Source organism: Cervus canadensis, chromosome 21, assembly GCF_019320065.1.
Source record: "Cervus canadensis isolate Bull #8, Minnesota chromosome 21, ASM1932006v1, whole genome shotgun sequence".
In the NCBI taxonomy this organism is placed as follows: Eukaryota; Metazoa; Chordata; class Mammalia; order Artiodactyla; family Cervidae; genus Cervus; species Cervus canadensis.
Genome location: NC_057406.1, coordinates 59,571,700 through 59,591,650, shown reverse-complemented (window position 1 = coordinate 59,591,650; position 19,951 = coordinate 59,571,700). Strand labels below are relative to the sequence as shown.

Here is a 19,951-nt window from a genome sequence, read left to right as displayed (position 1 = left end):
CTATGGACATACGAGCCTGGGTGAAGTTGCAGGAGCCCAGTGGCTGGTCCCATGTTAGGTGCCCTTTCCATGGGGGCAGAGAAGCCCACCAACCCCAAGTCATTTTTGTCCCCATCTTACAAATGAAAGTGAAGTTCAGAGAGGTGAAGTAACTTGTTCAGAGTCACACAGCTAGGGAGTGGCCCAATCAGGATTTGAACCCTGGTCTGTATGGCATGAAGCATGGGTTCATCCCTTGAAGATGCCATTCTGAGAAGATGGGCTGTGAAGGGGCCTGGCACAGGGCTGGGCCATAGAAAGGTGATTCAGAAGGGTTGGTTTTCCTTTTCTCTTCCTTTATAGTGCTAATGCAATTCTCCATGTATCTGGTATTTCCTGTGTTTAACAAGAAAAATTTGAGTGCCTACCATGTGCCGAGCCCTGTTCTAGGTACTAGGAATTCAGTGAATAAAAAGAAATCCCTGCCCTGATATTCTCATGAGGAAGACAGACAATAAATATATAGGATGTTGAAGGCTGAGAAGTACTTTTGGAGAGAACACTGCAGAAAAGGGGCCCTGGGAAAGAGAGCCTGGAAAGCTGGGAAGGAGGGGGGAGGAGTTGCAATTTAAATAAAATGGTCTGGGAAGGCTTCATGTAGAAGATATTTGTGCAGACTTGAAGGAGGTAGGGTGATGAGGGAGTTAGATCTCTGGATCTCTAGACCTGGCAGCCTGGGTAGAACTAATTATTTGGAGAGTCCATAGATTTGGGTCACTGATTCATTTTACTAACTTCGAGTGAATCTCATTTTTCATTTTTAAAAATCCCAATTATTATTTTGATCCCTTCTTTAAAAGAGGTAAAAATCACTTTAAAATACCTAGTATAGTATGAATTTATTGTCTGAAGGTCAGTGATTTTCTATATAATCATGAAACTGTAGCTTAAAGAGTATTGTCTCTTTGATCTAGTCTGAGGTGTGAATGCTAAGGCTTTCAGGTTTTTTGGTAGCATTATGTTGGTAGAACCAGTTGACTTGATAGGCCAGTTGAATTGTTTCTCAGGACCAATATCACAGGTGGCTCAGTGGTAAAGACTCTGCCTGCAGTGCAGAAGACTCAGGAGACTTGGGTTTGATCCCTGGGTTGGGAAGACCCTCTGGAGAAGAAAATGGCAACCCACCCCAGTATTCTTGCCTGGACAATCATCCATGGACAGAGGACGCTGGCGGGCTACATTCTATGGGGTCGCAGAGTTGGACACAACTTAGCGACTAAACGGAGAGAGGCCCAGGCAGGAACCGTGGGCAAAGGTCCTGAGGTGGACGTGTCCCTGAAGTGGTTAGAAGCCCACTGGGTCTGGAGTGAGGAAGCAAGAGGAGAAGAGTAGGAGCTGGGACTGGTGGTAACAGGGGACACCCTTCCAGGGTCTGCAGGCTGGTGTTGATCCTTGGCGTTTGTGAAGCCATCAGGGTTCTAGCAGAGGGAGGACAAGACATGAGTGACCTTGTACCAAACAAGATGGAGGGAGTTCTTTGGTGGTCCAGTGGTTAAGAATTCACCTTGCAACGCAGAGGACATGGACTCGATCCCTGACCTAGGAAGATCCCACGTGCCAAGGAGCAACTAAGCCCATGAGCCGCAACTACAGAGCCTGCGCTCTAGAGCCCACTAGCCGAAAGAAGAAAAAACCCTGCTCACTGCAACTAGAGAAAGCCTGAGTGCCACAATGAACACCCAGCACAGTCAAAAATAATTAATAAATTAATTAACTAAAAAAACAAGACAGAGGTGGCAGCTGCAGAAAGCCCTCTGTCCACTGGGCTGGCTGGGAGAGAGGAAGCAGTGATGACTGCCGAGCAAGATGGACTACGGTGGGTCACAGCAGGACAGGGACCTTCAGGGGCCTTCTGTGGGCCGGACGAGGGCCAGAGACCTGGGTTCACCGGCTCTGTGGCTGAGCTGCTGGATCAGCTTGGATCATTCTGAGCTTTATATGCTCAGCTACGAACTGGAAATAATTCTAGCACTGTTGTGAAGGCCGAAGAAACTGGGCTAACCGCTGTGGGGGCCCCAGAGGCTGGGAGACTTCCTGGAGGAGGGCCACTTGAGCCTAAGCTTTAAATGGATAAAGACCTAATGTAGAGCACAGGGAACTCTGTTATGTGGCAGCCCAGATGGAAGGGGAGTTTGGGGGAGACTGGGTACACATGTATACCTATGGCTGAGTCCCTTTGCTATCCACCTGAATCTATAAGATCTTGTTAATTGGCTATGTGCTTAGTTGCTCAGCCATGTCTGACTCTTTGTGATCCCACGCACTATAGCCCGCCAGGCTCCTCCGTCCATGGGATTTTCCAGGCAAGAATACTGGAGTGGGTTGTCATTTCCTCCTCCAGGAGATCTTCCTGACCCAGGAATCAAACCTGCATCTCCTGTGTCTCCTGCATTGCAGGCGGATTCTTTACCCACTGAGCCACGGGGGAAGCCCTTAAAAGGCAAATAAAATTCAGCCTGGTAGAGGAAACGTGGGTGAGGATGGCCAGGGCTAGCGGAGGAAAGGGTGCACCCAGGAGGAGGAACTATGTGAAGCCAAACCTGGGAGGCTGGCCACCGAAGATACTGGGTGTTGAATGAGCTAAGCCCACGCTCTCTGGGGAGTGGGAAGGCTGGAGGGCCCCTCCCTTCCATCTGGCACGGAGGGGTTGTTGTTGCCCCCACCCCCACCGCAGCAGCTGGCAAAGCCCGGGCTGTGCCTTCTGCCCGTGCCATTTCCAGCCACCTCTGGGCTCCCCTGGGCCGGCCCCGCCCCTGGGCTGCGCTGGAGGCAGGGGCGGGGCCAGGCGCCCCAGAGCCGCGGGCGGGAGGGCCAGGGAGAAAGCAGGTGGAGGGCTGGCGGCGGCGGGGCTGCGGTGGCTCGGCCTGCGGGCCCGGAGCTCCGACTCCCACCTCTCCCCTCCCGGCCCGCCCGCCATGCCTGCCAGCCCTTTGCCTTTGCCGGGGCTCCCGCCTGACCAGCCTCCCTTCCCCGTCTGGTTGGGACTTGGGAGCTGAGCCGTCTGGGGCCCTAGGGCCAATGCACTGCCGGCTCCTCCGGGGCCTGGCTGGAGTCCTCCTCACCCTTCTATGCATGGGGCTCCTCTCGCTACGGTACCGCTCAAGCCCGTCCCCGCAGCGTGTGCCCGACACCCCCGAGCTGAGCCCGCCAAGCCCTCGGCCCTCCGAGCTGCAGCTGCACGATGTCTTCATCGCAGTCAAGACGACCCAGGCCTTCCACCACTCCCGCGTGGAGCTGCTGCTCAACACGTGGGTCTCCAGGACCAGGGAACAGGTGACAAGCGGGCGACTGCGGGTCCCAGGAGTGGCCCCTGGTCTGAGGGCTCACAGAGGCCTTTCTACCTCCGACCTGGGGGTTCTCTGGCAGCCTCACGGGAGAAGCTGCTCTCCCACCTGCCCTGCCTGGACTGTGTTCCCGCTCCTCCTTCCTCCCAGGATGGGGGTCTCCTGCGGCTGTGAGTCCCCCACTGGCCCAGGAGCCAGGCACTCCTCAGGCCCACTGCTTGGTCTGTTGGGGGCCAGGCTACCCTGGGCTCCTACGTCCCTTCTGGGGGTCCCTTCATTCCCTGGTTGTTCTGGAGCAGGCTTCGAGCGTGCCCACCTTGGCCTGGGGGGCAATGGTGGGTGTTGGGCAGCTGGACAGAGGCCTCTGAGAGGTCCTGATTTTTGACAAGAGCCCTGGCCAGGCTGCCCCCAGGCCAGGCCCTGGGTGCTGTCCTTTGCCCTGGCTGAGGGTGGAGCACAAGGGCTGAGCCTCTGAGGATGGGACGGTCTGGGTGGGGCCTGTCTGGGGAGAGGGGTGGGGGGCATCCTTTCAGAATTCCTGACAGCCCTGCCCCCACCCTCTGCTGCCAAGGGTGTGCCCCGGGGCAGGGGCATCTCACCTCCTTGTCTCGCCCCCTTTGGGGCAGTTTCTGATGGATGGACGGAGTGGCTGTGTGCTGTGGTGAAAGCAATGATGAGCGGGAGGCCTGCCTGGCATGTATGGTGGGGATGTGTATGTGTGTTCACATGCGTGTATGCTCACACGCATGGAGCCAGTGTCAGTGTCAGACGTGCCGTGACAAGAGATGTGTGTGTGATGGGGGTGTGGCTTTCTGGGGAGGCAGCTCTGAGTCCCCTCTGGCTCTTCCAGCCCCATACCCAGTGCCCTCCTCAGGCAAAGTCAGTGATCTGGGGGTGTTGGGAGTCATCTCTAGGTGGGTAGAGGGGCAGATTCGTGTGTGTGCATGCGTGGACACACACACACACACACACACACACATGCTGTCCCTACTTTGGCGGCTGGCTCAGTGGGAGGAAGTGACGAGCCTTGGGGGGAGGGGGGTTGTTTGGAGGCTCCTGGAGACCAAGGATGGGGAGGTGGTGCCTGGAAGAGGCCAGGGCCCACTGGGGAGGGGGCACCTTTACCCTGATTTCCTGGTCCTGATATCCCGGCACCCTGGATTAATCCTTTCTTTGCTGGAACCCCCAACACGCCCCAGACTCTTCCCTGGGATGCTACGCAGCTTCTCATCTTAGGGAGATTCTAGTTCCGCTTGCGGAAGCCACCAAGCCTGGCCCTCCCTGCAGACTTTCCTGTTTATGGTGCTGTGTCTGTGTGTACCCGGGAGCTTGGCCTCACGTGATCGGAGGCCCTTTCCTGTTTCATCTTGATCGCTACGATGGTGCCCTTGCTCCGGATGAGGATGCTGAGGCCAGAGAGGAGGAAGTGCTTGCCAGCATCACCCCAAAGGCCCAAGGGGGCAGAGCCCAGTGGGCCCCCCTCTAGGCTGAGACTGGGGACCCCAGGGCGGCCTGGTCACTTGGGCTTTTAGCCTGGGTGTCCAGGCCTGGCAGGACTAGGCTGGCAGAGGAAAGGCATGCAGACACCCTCTTTGCTCTGAGCTCAATCCCAGATGCTAACCAGGCCGCCAGAGGGAGTACCTGCCAACTGCTCGGCATCTAAGGGACAGCATATTGGTGCATCACTCTACTGAACCCTCCCAATAACCCGACTGGTAGGTATTGATATTTCCATTTTTCAGAGGGGGAAACTTAAAAATTCCCAGTTTGTAAGCAGAGGTAGGAGATGTATTCACTCAGCTGGACATTCCCATTTCCCCCTCCCCTGTCCTTAGCACAAGGGGCAGATTCCTGTCCTTTAAGGCAGATCTGAAAAAAAAGGAAAGACACTCAAACTGAGGAAGAAGAGAGGAGACAGGGAGACCCACTCTCATCACTACATCTGGGCCCCCTTCATTTCCACCCTTTGGCTCTCTCCCCGTGACCAAGGCCGTCCCCCTTTCAACCCTCGGTTTCCCCAGCCGCACAGCGCAGGAGGGTATTAGAGCCGGTCTCAGCTCTGCCATCAGGAGCAGGCCTGAGCTGGTTAACTCCAGGGCTGGGCACCCGCTCCAGCTGGTTAAGGGCAGCCGGGTGGCAGGTGGGCCTTTGTGGCAGCGGGTTGGGGCTCATGTGTGGCCTTTGTCCCAGGCACAGGGGGCGGGCTTGGGGGAAGTATGTTTTGAGATGCAGAGGAGCCTTTCTCTTCCTCACATTCCTCGAGGGCAGGGGTGGGGGGAGCAATGAGAGCCCCACATCTCCCCTCCTCTGCAGCAGATGGCCCCCGGCACCCCCTCCCCCGACCCCAGTAGACTGTCTGTCCTTTTGTTTTCCTACAAAGTTTTAACCATTGTCAGGATCCCTCCTTGAAACAATCAAATGCAACCCTCTGCTCAGAGAAAGCTCTGCCCACTGCTCTGTGCCAACCTCAGAATTCCCAGGGACTGAAACACCAGCCTCATGAGCCCTGCTCAGCCCCCAGACTGTGTTGCGGGGACCCCTCCTTCCCCCCTCTCCTCACTAATTCATTCCCAGACATTCCCTGGCCCATTTGGCCCACACTCCAGACTGGAGAGTTCCACTATCTGGTGACTGTTTGGTGGCACACATTTGCCGGAGAGCAGGGCAAGAAAAGTCTGACTTAATTTACAGGCTCCCCCGGGGGCTGTGTTGAAAACAGACTGGAGCAGAGCAGGACGGAGCAGAGAGAACAGGGAAAAGGTGACTGCAGCAAAGCAGGCAGGAGGTGACGAGGAGGGATGGACCGTGCGCTGGCCGTGGACGCTGCAGGGAGAGGGTGTACCCCAAGCAGTTTGAAAGTTCAGTCAGTTCAGTTCAGTCACTCAGTCGTGTCTATCTGCGACCCCATGGACTGCAGCATGCCAGGCTTCCCAATCCATCACCAACTCCCAGAGTTTACTCAAGCTCATATCCACTGAGTCGGTGATGCCATCCAACCATCTCATCCTCTGTCATCGCCTTCTCTTCCTGCCTTCAATCTCTCCCACCATCAGGATCTTTTCCAATGAGTCACTTCTCTACATCAGGTGGCCAAAGTATTGGAGTTTCAGCTTCAGCTTCAGTCCTTCCAATGAATATTCAGGACTGATTTTCTTTAGGATGGACTGGTTGGATCTCCTTGATGTTCAAGGGAATCTCAAGAGTCTTCTCCAACATCACGGTTCAAAAGCATCAATTCTTCGGTACTTGGTTTTCTTTATGGCCCAACTCTCACATCCATACGTGACTACTGGAAAAATCATAGCTTTGACTAGACAGACCTTTGTTGGCAAAGTAATGTCTCTGCTTTTTAATATGCTGTCTAGGTTGATCATAACTTTTCTTCCAAGGAGCAAGTGTCTTTTAATTTCATGGCTGCAGTCACCATCCGCAGTGATTTTGGAGCCCCCCAAAATAAAGTCTGTCACTGTTTCCACTGTTTCCCCATCTATTTGCCATGAAGTGATGGGACCAGATGCCATGATCTTAGTTTTTCTGAATGTTGAGTTTTAAGCCAACTTTTTCACTCTCCTCTTTCACTTTCATCAAGAGGCTCTTTAGTTCTTTAGTTTGAAAGTGGGGTGGATAGAATTTGCTGACAGACTGGATGTGGGTGTGAGAGAAAGAGAGGAGGCATGGTGACCCCCAGATTTTGGGTCCCAGTAAGATAGGGAAGAGTGAGAGAAGCCCAGGTCTGGGGGTGCTCAGGTGTTCAGTGCCCTCAGGCTGGGTCTGAGTGCCTGCTGGGTGGGGCTCCTGGGGGGAAGTCTGGCTGTGCTGGGAGCTGAGAGTGGGGAGAGGTCCTTACCTCTTGCCAACCACACAGCCTCGCTTCATGACTTAGCCTTCATTTTGCCATCTGCAAATCACAACACCTGTCTGGAGGGTCAGTGAAGTCATGAGGGAGCAGACGTGTGAAAGCTGTGGGTGGGGCTCCTCTTCAGTCTGGGAGGTGTGTGAGGGCCCTGACACTTGCACACGGAGCTTGGGTGACTACGAAAGTTGTGACTGTCTCCCTAAGTGGTTCGGTGAGCCAGCATGTGCCTCTGTCTATTGACACACACGTGTGTATGTGACTGTGGAGGGGCCAGGTGGGACTGTGATGTGTGTGTGGTTGAAGAAGGTGTGATTCTACCAAGGGCGTGTGACTCTGGTCTGGTGGGTGTTGGTCTGTAAGGGGGCTGAATGTGAGACTGATGGGCTGATGTACAACTTGAAGTTGTGTGTCTACAAAAGCGGGGTTGTGTGTGTTGTATGGGAGAGGGGGTTGGGTAGCTGAGAAAGCCCTGTTGTCCTAAAGGAGTGTGTGACTGTGACAGGAGTGTATTTCCATCACTGAAGGAGCACAGAGGTCTGATATGTGTGTATCCACCTGGACTTGGCTGTGGGCTGACCCGGGACTCTCCTTGGCTGACCCCTGCCCTGACTCTTTTCTCATTCCTAGACGTTCATCTTCACTGACAGCCTGGATGAAGGCCTCCAGGAGAGACTCGGTAACTCTGGGTGGGATGGGGACCCCTCCATTGTTGTTAGGGAAAGCTGGGGTGGCTGCCTGGGGGTCCCCAGGAAACACGACTGTCTACCCTTGGTATACAGGGATTCCCCCTTTGCCCAGGAGGGGAGCAGGAGTCTCCCCTGGAAACAGTAAGGCCGTGAACACCTGGGTCCCAGCTTAGCGTACTGTCCATTAGTTTCAGGATTCTGGGCAGGTTAGCCCTCCCTGACTTCAGTTTCCCCTGTGTAAAATGGGAGTGGGTGGACTGCCCAAGGCTCTGTGAGGCCCTGCCTCGCTCTGCTTCTCACAGAGAGAGGAGCTGGGCTGACTTGTCCGTCCTTCTCCAGGGTCCCACCTTGTGGTCACCAACTGCTCCGCCGAGCACAGCCACCCTGCCCTGTCCTGCAAGATGGCCGCTGAATTTGATGCCTTCTTGGCCAGTGGGCTGAGGTGAGTCTACCTTGGTCTTCACCTTGGTGTTAGGGGGCAAGCGTGACCTTTGCCTCAGGCAAAAGTAAAGTTCTGGATCGGGTGAATTGAATCACATGCAGGGCCTTCTGGGATCTGTCTCTGGTCAGACCAACTGGGTTCAAATCCTGCCATTCGGGCTGTGTGACCTAGGGCAAGTGTCTTAGCCTTCCTGAGTCTTGGTTCCCAGCTGAGAAGTGGGCACAACTTCTTCATGAGCTTACGGGAGATGCTGCCTGGCACAGGGCTAGGCCTTAAATGTTAACCCCCCTCCAGCCCCTATCTGTTTGTTGATTGACTATGAGGGTGCAGGGGGAGTCTGGCTGACAGGAAGCTCTTGGGAACCCTTTCCGAGTTCAAGGTCCCCCATTCCATCCCCACAGATGGTTCTGCCATGTGGATGACGACAACTATCTGAACCCGAGGGCGCTGCTGAAGTTGCTGAAAACCTTCCCCCAGACCCGTGACGTCTATGTAGGCCGGCCTAGCCTGAATCGGCCAATTCACGCTTCGGAGCCGCAACCTCACAATCGCACAGTGGGTCCCTCGCTGCCTCCTCCTTTGTGAACTGGCCGCTGGATGGCGGGGCAAGGCCCTTAGGCGGGTGGGGGACTTGGTCAGGGGCAGGGCCCTTCGCGGGGCGGGGTCAGGGGCGGGGCCCTGCAGGGGGCGGGTGCCTTTTCTGGGTTTCAGAATTGGCAGCATCGCTGTATCTGGGCTGGTGGCTTCTCCTCTGATCCTGTCTCCTCCTTTATGAGACAGAGAGCAGAGACGGGAGATTGAGATAATGCAAGGAAAGCAAAGACTGGCACTCAATTACTGAGGAGCAGTGGCTTGTCCTGGTCATACCGTGAGCATGGTGGGGTGAGCTGAGGTCTCCAGGCTCCACCATCAGGCTTCTAGCCACCTGGTATCACCATGTAGTTGGACGGATTGTTAAAATGCTGAATCTGTTGGGCCAGGTGGCAAATTGCGGCTGCCGGGAGCCCCTGAACCCTCCCTTCCCCTAGACAGCTTTCCTCTCTTCAGATTTCACTAATCACCCACAGAGGTATTGACACCTGGCACAAGAGGGTCCCCAGCACCCGCTTCAGCTCCAGACCTGAATGGACAGATTTAGGTTGCCAGATTTAGGAATAAATAAACAAAAGCCCAGGATACTCATTAAATATGACTTTTGGAGAAATAAGATTTTTTTAGTATACATATATCGCATGTTTTTCCCCCTGTCCCCAGAACCCACCTGGATTCCAGTGTTGGGGTGAGCCAGGCTCCTAGGGCACCCTTGGCCCCCCTGAATAGGAAGGCCATGGGTCCCCCTCTCTAGAGGCAATGTCTGGAGCGGGAGCTGGGCCCACTATGGGGCTCTCTCCCTCTCAGGGTCACCATCTGCTTCTCGAGGGAAACCAAGAGCAGGAAACACAAAACCTTAATTATCTGCCACTCATCAGCCTCTGAGCCCTAATTAAATCCTCCTGGGCCCTGAGGGGTGGTGTGCATGAGCAAGCTGATGCCAGGTGAGCCGAGGGGTCCCCCAGGTTCCCATACCACCTCTCCATGACCTAAAGAGTTGAGAGCTTTGCTCTGAAACCTGACTCCCAGAGCTCATTCCCTAGCCCCGCTCCCTCCTGGCTTTGTGACCTTGACAGAAGTCACCTTGCCTCTCTGTGCCTCAGTTTCCTCACCTGTAGAATCAGTGAAAACAGTCGCTACCTCATAGAGCGGTTGTGAGCAAAAGAAGAATTAAGTGAGGTCACCTATTCAAGGGCCAGGATCTCCTGGAGAAGGAAATGGCAACCCACTCCAGTATTCTTGCCTGGAGAGTCCCATGGACAGAGGAGCTTGGTGGGCTACAGTCCATGGGGTTGCAAAGAGTCAGACATGACTGAGCAGCTAAGCACACACAAACATTCAAGGGCTTGGAATGGGATCTGGCACATGGCAGATACTAGTGAGTGTTTTCCACCAGTACCCGATTCAGCTCCATGGGATTCTGAAGAGTCAGACATGACTCGGCGGCTGAGCACGAGCACCTGACTCAGCCCAGCCTCACCTCTGAGCAGTGTTTTTCCCGTGCTGGGCACAGGACCCTGCTGGGCACACCCGCTCCTCAAGCCCACAATGTGCACCAATGCCCTCCTTGTCAGACACCCCACCAGCAGGATCCCAGGACTGCTCCAGAGTGTCCTGGCCAGTTCAGACTGTGGGTGTCCCCCCAGGGTAGGATGGCAAAGGGGACAGAAGGTTTGGCTTGGGGTCAGTCCTAGCTCTGGGACCTCGGCAGGTGACCTCAGTTCTGTGTACCTCCGTCACCTGATCTGTAGCACAAGGCTTGACACGGTCGGTGCCTGGGGCTAGGCACTCACATGGTCACTGCTGATGTTACTGTGGTTCTCTGGGAGTGGAAGCCCTGCTCTCATTAATTCATTAAACAAGCATTTATTGGGCACCTCCTGTGTGTTAGGTCCCAGAGAACCCATTCATTCTGCCTAGTTGAGGCCTGACTTCTCTCTAAGAGGGCAGCGTTTCCAGAAGTAAGCTCGTAGAGATCTCGGAGGAGGAGAACACCTCTGGGCCTGGAGAACCATGGGATTTCAGAACTGGAGCCAATGTTGTGCTCACAGGTGACATATCTGAGGTCCAGAGAGGGGCAGGGATTCTTTCAAGGTTATACAGCTGTACAGTGGAGGGGGAAGCCCAGTGTCAGACTTTCCAACTTCCTGTCCAGTACTCTTCTCACTGCTGAATCATGGGAGATAACCAACCCAATGCAACATACATCAATGAAGCGCCAACTGTGGACTTGGGAAAAGGTAACCTTAGGGCACATTGACTAAGAGATGGTACAGTTGAAAAGGTACCGTGTTTCTCAAAAGCCTTGAAGAAATTCATGGGTGAATTCACAGGTCCTCACAGAGGAGGCAGAAGAGATCTTGGGCCACGGTGATGCTAGACAAGGGCAGAAAACAGTTTACACCCTAAAAGGGTGGTATTGGTTCAAAGATTGAAATGTCAAGGGCTTTACAAGCTGACCCATAAACCCACTAGTGTTTACCATGTGCTGGATCCCATTCCAAGCCTTTGAATGTTTGCCTGCCCTTCTCTTTTTCCTCCATGGGCATAATTTCAGGCTATAACAAGACTTTGCATGCGTGCTAAATCGTTTCAGTCATGTCTGACTCTTTCTGACCCTATGGACTTTAGTCTGCCAGTCTCTTCAGTTCATGGGATTCTCCAGGCAAGAATACTGGAGTGGTTTGCCATGTCCTCCTAGGGGATTTTCACATCCCAGGAATCGAATCTGTGTCTCTTACGTGTCCTGCATTGGCAGGCGGATTCTTTACCACTAGGGCAATCTGAGAAGCCTCATAGCAAGACTCTAGTGAGATGTGAAATATAAAGCTTTTGAGCCATGTTGGTTGTGAATAAGGGGAGGCCTGACTGTTGCCCCCACCCCTAGGCTCACCCTACACTTTGGCTTTCCCCATCTTCCCCCACAGAGGCTGGTACAGTTCTGGTTTGCCACCGGAGGTGCTGGCTTCTGCATCAACCGCAAACTGGCTTTGAAGATGGCCCCCTGGGCCAGGTAAGCAGAGACCTACAGGCAGGTGGGGGAGGTAGAGGTGTGCAGAGAGGAGGAATCGGCTGGTGTGTGGGTGGGGTGTTTGTAGCAGAAAGTGCTTGAAAGTGAGCTAAGGAGACACTACCTCTCATTCCCACTGCGTCAGAGTTACACAGTTAGTGGTGAGCAAGCCACCTGTTACCATCCCTTGGGGGTACACTGCCTAGTGCACACTGCTACACACAGGCAAGCCGTGTAATCTCTAGGAGCCTCAGTTCCCCATCTGTAAAATGGACCTGATAACACAGTGGCCAGTGGTCATTGTAAGGGTTAAATGAGAAAGTGCCTGGGCTGGCACCTGGTAGGAGCCCAGTCAATATTAGGTTCTGTTTTCAGCCCTCTTCTGACTAATCACTGTCACAAGGGAGGTGAAGGCCAAGTGGAGAAACACTCAGAGGAGGAAGTAGGGCCTTCTACCTGGGGAGAGGAGGGAAGGCTTCCTGGAAGAGGTGGCATTTGAGCTGGAATGGTCCTAGAAGAGTGGTGTCAGACTGAGGGCGATTGTGAGAGTAGGGGAAGCCCTCGGTACTGGGTGGGAGCATTGGTATTCTAGAGAGGACATGACAAAGGTCTCAAGGTCTGCTGGACAGGCTTTACTGTTATTAACAGCCACATCAGTGTCACCACCTTGAATTGAGGGTTGACTGAGCCAGGCCTGTACTTCGCTAAGATTATCACAGCCCCCAGGGAGGAAGGGGCGTTGGCCTTATTTCTACTTGGCTGAGAAAACTAAGTTGCTGAGAGGTTAAGTAAGTGATTGGTTCAAGGTCACCCAGGCCCAAGGTCTCTCAGCTGCTGGGTTTGGCTCAAGGGCCTGGGTGATTCACCTCTGCAGCAACCTGCCCTGCCCTACCCTGGATGGGGGTGCCCTCCGGAGGTAGTTTGTGTCCTGACTGGGAGCAGGAATGCTGTCCTAAGGTCTGTTGATAACAGGTATATACACATGACTAGGGGTCTCCCTGTGACCCAGATACTCCATCTAGGCTTCGGTCCCCCTCTATGGCACATTTGTGTGAATTAGAAAAAAGTACCCCCTCTGGGCAGTGCGGCCCCCAGGCACAGCCTGGGGAAGGTGACAGAGGATGGGTTTCTGTACCCGCTCGACCCCTCTCTCAGGCATCTTGTGCAGTGGGGCAAGCTGCCCAGCCTGGTCTCTAGGGCATTCGTGGGGTGCACAGTCAGGTGATGCCCTTGCCAGGAACACTGCTCCTCCCCCTCTTGGCACCTGGCTGACTGCAGATCATCCTGTAAGACTCTGTTTAGAATCTGCTACTGCCGTGATTAAATAAAGAGCAAAAAGCAAAAGACTGCCACCTCCTCTGGGAATCTGCTTTGCCCTCCCTGTGTCCCCAGGCCTCGTGCTTTCCTCTGACTTAGCACCAGTCCTCCTCTGAAATGACCTGCTCGTCTGTCTGTCTCCCTCCAGCACGGAGGCTGCTGTTGAGGGCAGGAAGCATTTCTTTCCCATCTCTGTGTCCTCAGCTTCTGTGTCATCAGTTTCTGGCACCAGATAGACACTCAAACTCAAGAATGAATGAATGAGTGAATGAAAAGAAAGAAAAGGAAAGGATACATTTGTAAAAGGCTTCATCTCACCATTTTGCCACTTAATCCTCAAAACAGCTCTGGCTATTATCATGCCCGTTTTACAGAAGAGAAAACTGAGGCTCTCCAAGGCTTATAACGTGCACGAGGCCACACAGTATGCAGGGGGCAGATGCTAGAGCTGCACTATTCTTTCCCAGCTGGCTGTGGTGGAGGGAGGGTCTTCTGGGAGACAGGAAGGGCTCTAGGTATCAAGGGCCTTTGGCCAGTGGCTGCAGCATGGCTCTGTCCTTCAGTGGCTCCCACTTCATGGACACCTCTGCCCTCATCCGGCTGCCTGACGACTGCACCGTGGGCTACATCGTGGAGTGCAAGCTGGGCGGCCACCTGCAGCCCTGCCCCCTCTTCCACTCCCACCTGGAGACCCTGCAGCTGCTGGAGGCTGCCCAGCTTCCGGAGCAGGTGAGCCAGCCACGGGGCAGGTGGCAAAGGGGGAGGTGTGTGTGTGGGGGGGGGCTCTCTCCTTTAATGGGGAAACTGAGTCCCAGCATGGCAAAGGTCCCCCCTAAGGTCATGCAGTGACTCAGTGCTCTCCACCTCTGACCCTTAATGGTTGGCATTTGTGATGCTAATGTTCTTTGATCTGGTTCTCAAATGCCAGCTGGAGGGACCTGCACAGATGAGAGGAAGCTCATCTTGAGATTCAGACCACTCAGGTCCCTGAACGCTGCATCCTTCCTTCTCATCTCTCTTCAGCCTCCCATCCTTACCACACCCTCCTTTTCAATGGCCTCCTCCTTCATCAGAGCTTACCTGGCCACTGCTTACTGCTTTCCTTCTCATGCAGGTGTTACTGGGAAAGACCAGGTCTTCAGTAGGTATGACCCATGTGTAATGTCAGGCTGGGGTAGGGGTGGGTACCCCTCCCATCACCTGGCAGGTAGTGACTCTGCTGAACTCTGCCTTGCAGATACTGCCCTCCAACTCATGGGTGTCCAGCCCCTTCCCGGCTGGGAAGGTCCCCGGGGAGGCCTGCATGGTATGAGTCAGAGCCCTTTTAGCTGCAAGTAACAGAAAGGCAATAGACTAATTAAACAGAAAAGGACCTTTTTGGGACCATGTACCTGAGAAGGTTAGGGTGTGGCTGACTTGCTCGATCTGGTGAGATCTGGGTGCTCATACCCGGTCCCCTGTCTCGGGTGTCCTCCCTTATGCTGGCCCCATTCTCAGGCAGGCTCGCTACTTGTGCTGGCAAGATGGCAGCCCCAGGTTTCCACTCCACCAGTGAGAAGAGAGCTCCTTCTTCTGTCAGACCACAGGGCTGATGCTCACTGGTCACATGACCTGTTTCCTACCAGAGCCTAGAGCTAATGTTGATTGACCAGACCTAGAACTGGGGCGCAGATTGGTCCCATTAGGACCACAGCCAGGAAAGAGGGGCAGATTTTGGACCAAAACCTGGTTTTGGCCAAAACCAGGGTGTTCCCTAAAGTCCCTGCTGTGCCAGACACCGCAATGGGGGCCTTATCTTTTTTAACTCTCAGGTTCCTCATAACATTCATAGGGAATGGATCTTAACATTATTCCCATTCTACAGATGGAGAAACTGAGGCCCAGAGAGTGGAACTAACTGTGGCTAGTTCAGGACAGAGAGGGACTTGAACCTTGATGGGTGGCCCCCAAATCCACAGTCTTTAACCACTGTGCTTGACTGCCTTTTGACTGGAGTCATCATCCACAGCCTCATTGCTTATGGAATGATATGAGGGATTGCTAAGGCCCTAGAGTAGGTCTCAGGAAACCTCATTCCAGGAGCGCAACTTCCTGGAAAGGCACCTTCACCTCTTGAGCCTCAGTTTCCCAATCTGTAGATAAGGGGATCATTCCAGCCTCTTTAGTAACTGGAACTGTTGAGGGCACCAATGGGATTATGGGAGAATGGGAGGGGATGGGCACCCAGTGAAACACCCATTACTGATGGTGGAATTTCAGGTGCAGAGACAGGCATTCTGTGCCGCTCAAAATGTCTTAGGCAACCTTCTCTGTTTCTACCAAAATGCTGCCCCCTTGTGGGGTCCCTGATGGGACAACCATCCCCCCCCGCCCCCCCCCCCCCCCCCCCCCAGTTTCATTGCCTTCTCTGCTTCTCTCTGCACAGGTTACCCTTAGCTACGGCGTCTTTGAGGGGAAACTCAACGTCATTAAGCTCCAAGGCCCCTTCTCCCCTGAGGAGGACCCCTCCAGGTGGGTCTGCGGGCTGAAACTGTAGGATGGGTGGACTGGGGCCTGAGGCCAGGGATAGAAAGACAAGGGAACCAGGAGGGAGGGAAGTGAGAGAGGCTAGTAGCTGATAGCACAGAGCTGGGAGTGGATCTCAGTCGCTGCCCTGTCCTGGGCTTACTGTGTGACCTTGGGCAGGGGCCTGCCCGGCCCTCTCTGTATCTTGGTCGCCCCATTGGTAACACAAGGAGGCTGGGCGTCAAGGATCTGAAGGGGATCTCCCCGGCCTGATCCTCTGGGATTCTTCAGGAACCTCTAGAAGACTGAATTGTGTTCACTGAGCAAAGGAGATGCTCTCATGGAGAAACTCCAGGCACTCATGGGGAAATTAAAAAAATTTTTTTCTTAGGCTCTTCGTTTCTTGGATGATACTTTTCCATGGACAGAGGGTTGGAATGAGGGCTAAAATGCCACCTAGGCACCTCCAGTTCTCCCCCCAAACACACCCCGGGGGGATTAGAGCTGCTCAGCTCAGCCCCCTCCATCCCACGCGCAGCCCTGGCAGAGGGCTCACCACTATCCCAAGGCTGCCGGGCCCAGGACTGTGTTGAACAAGTTGGGCGTTACAAGGAGACAGAATCTGGCTCAATACGGGAGAAAAAAAATTTCAAGTTTCAAGAGGAAAGGAGCTACTTTATAATGTAGTGAGCTTCTTATCAGTAGAGGTGTGCAAGCTATGGCTGTATGTCAAGAGATTTACAAATTGGTGTTAAATTCTCTCAGAGCCTAAATATTCTAGAATCCATAGGTTCCTGCTTGATGGGGACTCAGGTCACTCAGAGGCTGTGGCCTCAGCTGTTCATGGTTTCTCTGGCTTTTGAAGTCTTTACCCATCAGTGGTTCTCAACCAGGGACCATTTTGCACCCCTGCCAAGGGACACTTGGTAGTGTGGGGGGACATTTTTGATTGTTAAGACTCAGCAGGGACTTCCCTGTGGATCCAATGGCTAAGATTCCGCGCTCTCAGTGCAGGGGGCCCGGGTTTGATCCCTGGTCGGGGATCTAGATCTCACATGCTGCTACTAAAGATCCTGCATGTTGCAATGAAGATAGAAGGTCTTGCGTGCCACAGCTGAGACCCAGCACAGCCAAATAAGTAAATTAGATAAATAAATATTTAAAAAAAATCTCATCTGGCATCTGGCGAGTGGAGTACAGGGCTGCTGCTAAGCACCCACAATGCCCAGGACAGTCCCCACAACAGAATTATCTGGCTCCTAATATTCATAACGTACCAAGGTGGAAAAACCCTGCTCCAAACCATCTCTGTGACACGCTCCCCCAAGAGCCTGTGAGGGTGACTGTCTTATCCATTTCTGGTCTCTCCACAGGTTTCACTCTCTCCACTGTCTCCTCTACCCGGACACTCCCTGGTGCCCGTAGCTGGTGGCCTGATGAACCCTGAACCTCTGGGCAAAGACTGGGCTAAGGTTCTCTGGTTGTCCTTAGCTTCCCAGGCAGCCTTGAGGGCCTGTGGCAGGTCTTGTGGGGGGGGGGGGGCGCGGGCAGTCCCTGGCAGGGCCTCTGAGAGATGAGCCAGCCCAGGATTGGATGATGACTGGTGCTGAATGCATCTCAAGCCCTGGGGGGGTGTGTTGCACAGCCCAGGATTGGGGGCACCAAGTAAGCGCCAGAGAGGCCTCAATGGCTGGGCCTCCATGGGGCCCTGGGCGGCTGAACTGAATGAGGATGGAGGGTCCTTAAGCTACTTGGGCTCAGGAATCCTAACCCTCCAGAGAATTACCTGGGCCCCTGGGTATGCAGAGACCCCAGCTCTGGTCTCTCAGTTCCTCTCCTGGGATCAAGCACTGGGCCACTCACTCCTAGCTTCCTTGGCTGGATCCTCAAGCACTAAGGGGACCCAAGTGGAAGAAGGGCAGAATCCAGAATCTGTGGCAGATAATGTTGTTGCTGACCAGTCTCCAGCCCCTGCTCCCTACCTGATGTTGTTTGGAGCATCAGCATGGCCAGACCCAGATGATGAATCAGAATGGGTCCCAGCCCATCGTGATGTTCCTTTTGCTCACTTTCCCAGCTTCCCTTGCTATTAGGAGCTACTACATGGCCCAGCTGTGGCCAGAGCCAGATCTCTGTCTGTTAGTGCGAATTAAGCAAAGCCAATAGAGAGGCTTCTAGGGAAGGCTTTGTAGCCCTATACCCCATCTTTCTGATGCAAATGTGGGTGTGATGTCTGGATCTAGGGCAGCCACCTTGCTGCCATGAAGGGAATGCCAAGACAATCATTTCCACAGCTCTCCCTTCCAGTATCTGGTTCTGTAAGAAGATTAAACCCTTATTTGTTTAAGCCTTGCTTGGTTCAGTTTTCTGTTACATGCAGTCAAAGTCATTCCTGAGCAGGATGGGAGGATCTTTCATCTGTCTGTCTCAGTGATGTTGATTTTGGGTCCCTGAGCTGGACAGCACTGCCCTGCTCTTGCTGGCTGTGTGACCTGGGGGAATATGCTTGGCCTGTCTGGCTTGTTTGCTCATTTTACAGATGAGATAAGGAGTACTTACTTCATGGGTTGTGGGTGAAATGATGCAGGGTTTGTAAAGGGCAGAGCACAGAGTCTGGTAGGGAGAAAGGAACGGTTCTGTGAACAGTGATGGCTACTAGTGTGTGCTGTGTCATGGTGTGCTGGGATGTATAAGGGTGTGCCCATGCACCCTTCTCTGCTTTTCTGTGCCTAACGATGTATGTGGGACGTATAGATGTGTGTGCCTCTGTCACGCCTCTGTGTGAGTGATACGCATGTGAGTGAATACATGTGTGTCATGAGGTGCTGGTTTGCTGAGGACAATACTTCCTCTTATCTGCCTTCAGGGCCTGGGTTGAGGTGGTCAGAGAATCAGGGAAGGCAGAATGGAGCTGAGGGATTCAGCCTCTGGTATCAGATAAAGGGGCACTTTGACAGCCCAGGTAGGAGCTAGGTAAAGGTAAGTGCCCTTAAAATTTCACGTCCCAAAGAGGTTGCATGACTGAATGAAAGTGATCGTGGTGAAATTTCAGGCCTGGTGGTCTCTGTGGGGAGGGCTAGGAAGAGGATGTGTCTGCTCCCAGCCCGCATCATGCTCAGAGATGTTGAGGGGTTGGGGGTCACAGTGGAGCTCAGGGCTGGGGGGAGGAGGGAACAGAGATCCAGAGGGACAGAGGGGCTTTGATCCAGGCAGCCAGGGCTGGGGGCTTCTTTGAGGCAAGTCCTCCAGCCCTCAAGGGACCTTGTCCCTGCCACAACTCTGTCTGGGCTGATGGAACTACCGAACAACGGAGCCTTGGCCCCTTCTCTTCCAAGGAGGAGTCTGACCCTGAGAGGAGCCGCCCTGTGCTTGTTAGGTGTGGGGCTTCCTTTCTTTCTGAGTTGACCTAATGCTGGGTGTGTGGGATGCGAGCCGAGTGGGGCGGCCTCTGGGCTCACAGCCTGTAGGGATGGGATGGTGTACTCTACAGCCGCCATCCTCTCCACCCCGTGCGTGGAGGGCTGCCGGCTGGCCCGCTTTTAGAAGCAATAGCAGATTTACGGGTTGTTCCCAGATCCCGAGGGTCGGGTGGAGGGAACAGGACTCGGGCCATCTGCTGCCTCCATTGTCCCAGAATAGCTACGTAGGGCGGGGAGCAGAGTCAGCAAGGATCAGAACTGGAATGGAGGAAGGAGGGAGCCTGGGATTAACTCCTTGTGAGTCTGTGTGGGAAGAGGGAAGCTGCCTGTAGGCTGTGCTAGGGTGACCTGTGTGGACCCCACAGGCAGGGGCTGGGAGCGTGGTGGGGAGGCAAGGTTGAACCACCTTGTCTTGGCCTTGCCATACCCCTCAGGCAAGTATTGTTCCCATTTTACAGGTTGGGAAACTGAGGCACAGAGAGAGAGAAGGCCCTTGGTACAGGTCATGGGACTTTTAGGGGCCAGGGCCAAGGTTTGAGACTCCACAGTGATCATCAGTGCGGGACAACCGTGGCGGGTGGGAGAGCCTCCTCAGGCTGGGCCTCCTTTATCCTCTGCCTCTCAGCCCTTGGGCAGCTGACTTTGCCATTCACTGGCTTCACCTGTGACATAGAGTGACCTCTACGTAGCCTGCAGGTGTGGTTTTGAGGCGCTGCACAAAAAGCTCCTGGGGCAGGTAGTTCCTCAGTAACCACTGTCTCCCGGCTCTCCCCAACCTCAGTGTTCTCAGCTGTAAAAGGGG

The 19,951-nt window shown here is 54.1% G+C and overlaps 1 protein-coding gene across 1 annotated transcript; it reads left to right on the top strand.

The window, feature by feature from the left end:
* The first annotated feature begins 2,821 nt into the window (after positions 1 to 2,821).
* On the top strand, positions 2,822 to 18,077 carry MFNG (MFNG O-fucosylpeptide 3-beta-N-acetylglucosaminyltransferase). The gene is made up of 8 exons (XM_043440416.1): positions 2,822 to 3,312; positions 7,807 to 7,855; positions 8,205 to 8,307; positions 8,709 to 8,862; positions 11,826 to 11,911; positions 13,789 to 13,954; positions 15,651 to 15,736; positions 17,104 to 18,077. The coding sequence occupies exons 1-8, from the start codon at positions 3,058 to 3,060 to the stop codon at positions 17,153 to 17,155; spliced, it is 951 nt and encodes a 316-aa protein (XP_043296351.1). The 5' UTR covers positions 2,822 to 3,057; the 3' UTR covers positions 17,156 to 18,077.
* Positions 18,078 to 19,951: the final 1,874 nt, after the last annotated feature.

Bases quoted from the DNA above. Each gene is read 5' to 3' on its own strand.
- MFNG (XM_043440416.1), top strand. From the start codon at position 3,058: ATGCACTGCCGGCTCCTCCGGGGCCTGGCTGGAGTCCTCCTCACCCTT. The intron at 3,313-7,806 runs GTGACAAGCGGG...TCTCATTCCTAG, and splicing joins TCTCCAGGACCAGGGAACAG to ACGTTCATCTTCACTGACAG. The intron at 7,856-8,204 runs GTAACTCTGGGT...GTCCTTCTCCAG, and splicing joins AGGCCTCCAGGAGAGACTCG to GGTCCCACCTTGTGGTCACC.